The sequence below is a fragment of the Elaeis guineensis genome, chromosome 10 (assembly GCF_000442705.2).
Source record: "Elaeis guineensis isolate ETL-2024a chromosome 10, EG11, whole genome shotgun sequence".
Taxonomy (NCBI): Eukaryota; Viridiplantae; Streptophyta; class Magnoliopsida; order Arecales; family Arecaceae; genus Elaeis; species Elaeis guineensis.
In genome coordinates this window covers 34867859-34875560 of record NC_026002.2, presented here as the reverse complement: position 1 = coordinate 34875560, position 7702 = coordinate 34867859, and the positions used below count along the sequence as shown (strand labels likewise).

The window sequence follows — 7702 nt, the reverse complement described above, 5'->3', positions numbered from 1 at the left end:
TTTTCCCTCTCCCGCTCAAAAAGAAAAAATCTTTCCAGAAAATTAGGTCTCCAATTGAAGTAGATGCCAACATTTTAATTTTACCTAAATTACAAGTCCACCATGGAACTTGTTAGCTACAGGAAACTAGTAGTAATATAAACATATTCACCAGGGCTTTGCCAACTACTGGATAAAAAGGCATTGTGGGGCATGACTATTATCCCAATAAAGACATCATGTCTATTTAGCAAATTGAGCAATATTATCCTGTGTTTGCTTCATATACTTGAGGTGGATCTACACAACTACAACACAATTCTGAAATGAAAGAATGATTCAAGTAAGTGTAACAGCTCAAAATCACAGGCTGAATATTTTTCATTATAGCAAAACTCCAGGTGCATTAAGACTCCAAACGAAATAGTTCAGAACTTTTAAACAAGTCCCCAAGTGTCACGACTAAATACAATCTTATGACCATGCTTTCTCATTTATCATGTTGATCAAATTTTGAATGAAAGCATCAAGGTCTGTGGTTTTTAATCCACCATCTCCCAATGCCTTCCGAAATATGTCCATGAGTTCCTTGGCCCTTCTTCATTCTTTGCTTGGTACCAGATTCAAGTCCATCAAGCACTTCTTTCTTGACAACCTTTCCTGATGACTCCAGCAACCTGAGGCCAACCTTCCACCATGGCACCACACTTGAATTCCAACCACAATGTGTCGGAGACTCTCGATAGAAGAGTGGCACAACACCCTTAGTTGGTCACACCATGGCACCCCTTGTCTCCAGTAGGGATGGCAATGGGTAGGGTTTGGGTCGGGTAGTATACTACCCATCCCCAACCCCGAACTTACTATCCTATACCCAAATCCTACCCGATACCCAATCGGGTAAGAAAAGAGATACCCATCCCCATACCCAACGGGTTCGGGGATATCCGTGGGTAACCCATTTCCCCATACTCAATCCATACCCGCCCTGTACCCAACCCATACCCGTCCATTCTATTTCCAAAAAAAAGTAAAATAATTTTATGCATATTATCAATCAAAAATAAAATTACCAATTATATATATATACATACATACATACGCACATACACACTTCTAACACACACACACATACATACATGCATACATATATGCATGCATACATATACATACATATATATATATATAATTATATATATATATATAGAGAGAGAGAGAGAAAGAGAGAGAGACCATATATATGTGTGTGTGTATATCTGTGTGTGTGTATATATGTATATGTATGTATATATGTATATTCGGATATGTATATATATATATATATATATATATATATATATATATATATATATATATATATATATATATATATATATATTCAGATATGGGTTCAGGTATTACCCATACCCATAGGTTCGGGTCGGGTTCGGATAGAAAATAGCACTACCCATACCCTACCCATACCCGTACTATAGTTCTCGGGTTTTACCCAAACCCGAACCCAAACCCAGTCAAACCCTATTTTTCAGATTTGACCGGATTCGGGTAGGGTGTATATCCATCGGGTCGGATTAATTTTGCCATCCCTAGTCTCCAATCAGTTCTTGAATATTCTCTGAATCTCCACACACATCGCATAGGAAATGGATGCTGCTTGCATGAAGCCCTGCTGCAATCTCTTCCACCTGTGTGCCTGAGATTTGCAAGAAGCTACCTAGAGAGATGTAGAGCATTGAGCTTCTAGGCTGAGAGTCCAACCACCTGAAGTAGTAGTAGCTTGTGGAGTTGGCATTAACGTGTGGGTAAGTGTCATAGAGGGAATGGTACACCCTCTTGGGTAGGAGAAATTATGCCCTGTACCCACCATATCAACAGTGCACCACAGGAACAAACCAACAAGGTGCACTGAATGGTAATCCGAGACGAGTGCATGATGAATGGAGCTTATAGGAACCGAAACATGTGATTGGCATGGTGCACCACCAGATGGTGCATCTGGTGTAGGGTATCATTTCTTCGAGGGTAGATAGGAAAGGAAAACTTGGACTTGAGGGTGTGTGTCGCATGAATGTCAAGCTCATAAAAGGTGGTGAGGAGGGGGCTTTGATCTTTGGGGAACCACAAGCAGATTTGCTTGTATTTCCTCGTAGAATTTTGGCTGGAGTCGTTAGCTAACAAGTCCAAAGAATGTGGAGGAGACAAGCTAGGAAAGTAATGCAGGTCGGCTCTTTAATTGTCTCATTTGCCTGTCAAGATGAAGGAATTTATTTCAGCTCTAGGATTGCTTGTGTCCCAAACCGAAAGGAAAACAACTTAAACGTATGATAGATCAGAGTTCCTCAATCCAAGTGGAGACCTTGGGTGTTGGCAAATCTAGAAAGAGCGGAATGTAAGGATCTTCTCTGACGAATATACTTCGGCCATGTTGATTTGGGTTGCTGCTTCTTTGAGATTACACAATCCATTCAAATGCAGTCAGATCTAGAATGGACAATTGGAATCTCATAATGATAATCCAAGCATTAGATATGATCTACTATTTCTAAACTTCTTACGTACCAAAAATTGTATGATTTAGAGATCTATAGTCTATGCTCCACTCGCTTCGTTCATTTCTCTCCAGGAGAAAGGTCCCTTTTTATCTCTCTAGAGCTTGTAAAAACTCTACACATGCTCAACAAAGATTCTTAAGCAACACTAAAAAATTAAGATGATACAAATTACATTGCTAAACAGAAATTCCTTGGTGAATAGCTAACGGACACCACCAATGTGGAAAGAGCTACGAAATAAATATTTGCAACTTTTAAAATGAGATTGGTTGCTTGCTATAGGCAGCAGAACAATCATTCCTTTGTCTATATTAAGCTTTCAGTTAGTTAAAATTTGCATGTAACACATGATTAGTTAACATGAAATTCATCAAACATATAATCCCATGATCACTTAGCATGCATAGATCAACAAGCACACTCAGCCACTACAACAAGAAATAACAAGCCACATCTTAATTATTGTCCTTCATACTGACCTAAACTTATCCCTTGTACTTGGATGCTAAAGTGAATTGGGTACAGTGAATAGTAATGGAAATAAACCCAACTGGGAATTAAGTTTAAAAGGGACTCATAAATTAGTAGGTGGTCCTTAATACAGAGTACAAGAAATAAAATGGAAAAGTAGCCTTAGTGCTACATATGGACTTCCAAAACCAGCCATAGAAAATATAGATCACTTCTCGTATTAGTCTTTTTCAGGTGGCAAGTCATTTGCTTCTTGAACAACAAATGCTTAATAAAATTTAATGAGCAAACAGTTATCTTCGTTGGCTTCCAACATTCACCAAAGGCTCATTGAACATTGACAAAATAACTTGTGACCATCTTAGAATGACAAGTAGTTCAAGGCATTAATTCAAACCAAGCATCTTTAATTATCTCATAACCATTTTGATGCCAAGCATAAATTCATGTCTTCCCCCTAACAAAATGTGATGTAGGGTAGGTTATGGTCCATGACTCTTCTAGGGTAAACATGTGTTTTAGAGGATGCTTAAGCATGATGTACAGCCTGATTAAATTTCAAAATCAAACCTGAATTTTCAATAACAGTGAACTAGCAAAGTCCTAAAAGAAATCGGTGATGGATAACAAGCATCTAGCTTAAGATTTAGGGGAAATTTATAGGTTTCTATAGGCAAAAGTAACCGATATATGGCTCACCCTAATATAGGAAATTTAGTGAAAAGTGATGCTAAAGAAATTGGACCTATATAGGTCACCATAATTTAGTATTTTAATAACCAATGAAGGGCATCACGCTTCGGGTGTGCCTCACAAGCACTCTTGACAAGTGTTTCATGTGGCAAACAAACAACTAACAAGCATAGAACTACAGATAGGTCTAATGAAGTGCGAGTACATAACCACGAGCTAGGTTGATGAAATGAAAGAACCATTTATTTTTCAAAAGAAGAAATAGAAGAACCTTTCAAATAGAGAAATATTGCTCAAACAACAAAGGTTGGTTCTGTCGGCATGTCTTAGCAAAGCATCTAGGTGTGGTAAGCCTCCAAACATGAGTACTTTAGTCATACAAGTCAATAGTGTCATGTTGTCAAGCATTGCCACATTTTTTGTCCAAAATTTCTTGTACAAAGGCATTGAGATTGGTGGTTGATGAGCCAGCATCGCCCAATGCCCTGTGACACTTCTCCTTGAGCTCCTTGGCCCTTCTCCTTAGTTCCTTGCTCTCCAAGGCATCTAAATTCATCAAGTCATGCACCACCTTTGCAATCTCTTCCCTCCCTACAACCTGCTCTTGTGAAATCTTTACCCTGACACCAACCTTCCAATCATCCACAATTAGCCTACTGTTTGGGAATTGATCCCATATCAAAGGGAAGGTAAGCATCGGTATGCCAGCAAATACACCCTCCATCGTCGAACTCCAGCCACAATGCGTCAAGAAACCACCGACGGAAGGGTGGCACAGCACCCTTAGTTGGTCACACCATGGCAGCACTAAGCCCATCTCTCCACTCAGCTCTTGAAGAAGCTTAAACTCTTCACGCACGATCCATAAGAATCGAACACCGCTTGCGTGAATCCCTGATGCCATCTCTTCCATCTGAGTGCCAGATATTGGCATGAAGCTGCCTAAAGAAATGTAGAGAACTGAGCTTTTTGGTTGAGAATCCAACCACTTGATGTAGTCGCTCCTGGAGTTGTTGTTGCATTGTGGATTGTCTAGTGTCATGTAGGGAATACAAGGACCTATTGGATAGATGGGGAGAGGGAGCTTGGACTTGAGAGTATCTATTGCATGGCTTTCAAGATCATAAAAAGTGGGGACGAGGAGACCTTGAGCTATGTTGAACCAAGAGAAGGTCGGTATGATTTTCTTAAAGCTGTCTTGGCCGGGCGTGAAAAACGTGAAGTCAGTTGAATGTGAAGAAAAGGAAACTGGAGTAGGAATGAAGCTTAGAGCTTCCTCTTCTCTATCTGTCAACATGGAAGAAACCACTTGAGCTTTGGCATTGCATGAAAACTTACATGTAGGATTGTTATCTTTGATTGATCTTTGCAGCTTTATGTTCAATTGCTTGACTTGTTCATTGCCCCTTCTTTTATTGATTGAGGAAAGTATACAATTGTTGCCTCTTGATCCTAATAACGTTGCTAAGCAATGGCCATTGTCCCAAGGAAGCGTTTTTATGTCTTTTATAAAAACTCATTGTTATATAAAAAAAATAAATACGATGTTTCCAACTTTGGTAATTGAAGCAATGTTTTAGATTTCCCCTAAGAGAAAAGGTTTTACAATTCAATTTCTAATGAATTTAAAATTCTTAAATTTTAAGGTTGTTCCTTTTTTTGTTCTTATAATGAAAATGAGTTATATATCTAGTACCAGATATTTTTCTTCAAAAGTTGGGGTCGTGATTAATAAATAATTTCCAGAATCCAATGCATTATTTGTATTCTCATTGCTCAAATGGAATTAATAGGCAACAAAAATCTTTTAGGACTCGTTTGGAAAGTTTAGTAGGATTGGATTAGATTTCCTGTAGAAATCGGGTCTATTAGTTTGCTCAGCCGGTCTAAACTCTATCTATAGGTCTGTTGGACTACAAAACTAAAAAAAAAAATTACAAAAATTTTGTTCCACAAGATTTAAGCTGAAGAGGAATTAGATTGATATGGGTCTCATTAAAATAGACTATATAATCTATGATCCAGGGAAAAATTCAGCTCCATTCTATTGGATTTTCCTAACACATCCTTATTTTTTTATTTTATTTGGTATCTCGAATCGATGGGCCCCTTTTTATCCCAATTTTGGGCATTAGGCTCGCTCATAATTAGGTTAATAAATGAGCAATAATAAAGAATAAAAAATTAATAGTTTTCCTTGTCTGCACGATTCTAGCCGGACGCATCCGGCCGTATATTATATGATGGACGTACCTGATAAGTCGACCGGTGTTTCCCCCCCATCGTCGAGCTCGCCGTAACGATACAAGGCTAAAAGCACGGAAGCCGCTTCCGTCCAAAACGACGTCACCGGAATACTCCTCCGCCTCCCGATCTCGGCCGCCCACACGAGGTTAGCGTCCACCACGATAGAGTCAGCCGGCGGCTCGAGCCGCTCGAGGAGCCGCTCGACGGGGGCCTCCATCCTGGTGTAGACCGCCTGGAAGAAGCCGTTCAGATCGGCTCCGCGGCTCCGCTCGGAGGGGATGACGTTGGGGATGGAGACGAGCCGAAGGTTGGGCAACGGTGGCGGCGCGGAGCCGGAGCAGAGCAAGCCGAGCCACTCCTCGGTGAGGACGACGGAGACGAGGAGGCCGCGGGAGGCGAGGAGCCGGCACACGCTCATCATTGGATTGATGTGCCCTCGGCCGGGGTACGGGATGGCGACCACGTGGCAGCGGGGTAAGATCTGGTCCGCTTGACTGGATTCCATGGGGTGGGAAACGGAATCCTGGCAATTTCTTCTCCTGGGGATAGCATGCATCAAGTTACTACGGCAGGGTTTATATAAGTAGGCTGTGCGAACCGGGAAGCTTCGTGTTTTTGTGGATTGCTTGTGGATATATCCAATTTTATATTAAAATATAGAATATATATATTGATACAAATGGATGGCCATAATTGTGGTGCAGGAGTAGATATAAAATATCTTTTAGGATCCGGGCGTCGTCAAAGTCTTTCAGTGAATATGTCCAATGCTCATTTCGTAAATAATGAAGGGATCTCCATGCGTCAAAAAATAGGATCCCGACAATAACAATTATAGTATCCTCCTCGACGAAGATCCTCTTATAATAAATGATGAATCTAATTTTAATTGCTATATCATTTTTTGATTAAAAAATTAAATCAAAAAAAAAATCGAAACATGGCGTGATACTCAATAAAATATGATTGCATGTGATAGTTGATTACTGAATAAAAAACTTAGCAACTACTTGATTCATTTGGCTGACATAAATTTTTATTTATTTTTGCATCATGATTCACTTTAATGAGTGAACCTACAATTGGATGATAGTTGATTCCTACTATTTGGTGAACCTTAGTTGCAGTCCTAAATCAAGATAGGTGGCTTCTACCAGTTTACTGTTTTACGACCTCTGTTACAGTTGTGGTACCATTAATATATTTTTTAATAATAAAACTTTTAAATAAATAAAATTTTATTAAATATTTTATTTTTATATTATTTAAAATTTTATTTTTTTAAAATTCTTGGATAGTTATTGTCCGTTGAGAAACTTTACAAGTTTAACATGTATTCTGAAAAGAACCGTATGATTCCAAAGTTAAACTCTTATAAATTTATAAAACTATAGAACATCAGAGAATCAACTTTCTTATTCAGATTTATATTTTCTTAAATTCTTTTTTCTACTCATGTGTGATTAAGATATGTTGGATATTGTATCCCTGCGGATAGGATTTTCAAGAGCCTTTTATACTTAACAGAGAAAAAATCACTAACTTAAATATAAATTAAAAAAAATAAAAAAAACAACCTCCTGCAAGTATCTTATCCAATTACATTCTTTTCTCCTGTCATAGTTTTTCGGGATCTTAATCCAGTACAACGATAGCCTCCTTCCTTCCCATCAAAGAAGTTTTTTTTTTTTTTTTTTAATGGTTTCGTAGCTTCAAGCAGCTTGCAAGTTGTTGGGATATACCAACTGATCTCTGTACAC

General features: G+C 38.8%; 1 protein-coding gene across 1 annotated transcript; it reads right to left on the bottom strand.

Annotated features, from left to right (window-relative positions):
- Nucleotides 1-3916: 3916 nt before the first annotated feature.
- LOC105052433 (UDP-glycosyltransferase 87A2) lies at nt 3917-6538 on the bottom strand. Its single transcript, XM_010933235.4, has 2 exons — nt 5949-6538; nt 3917-4982 (listed from the first exon to the last, which is right to left on the bottom strand). Exons 1-2 carry the CDS (start codon nt 6496-6498, stop codon nt 4096-4098), a joined length of 1437 nt encoding a protein of 478 aa, XP_010931537.1. The 5' UTR covers nt 6499-6538; the 3' UTR covers nt 3917-4095.
- Between the last annotated feature and the right edge of the window lie 1164 nt (nt 6539-7702).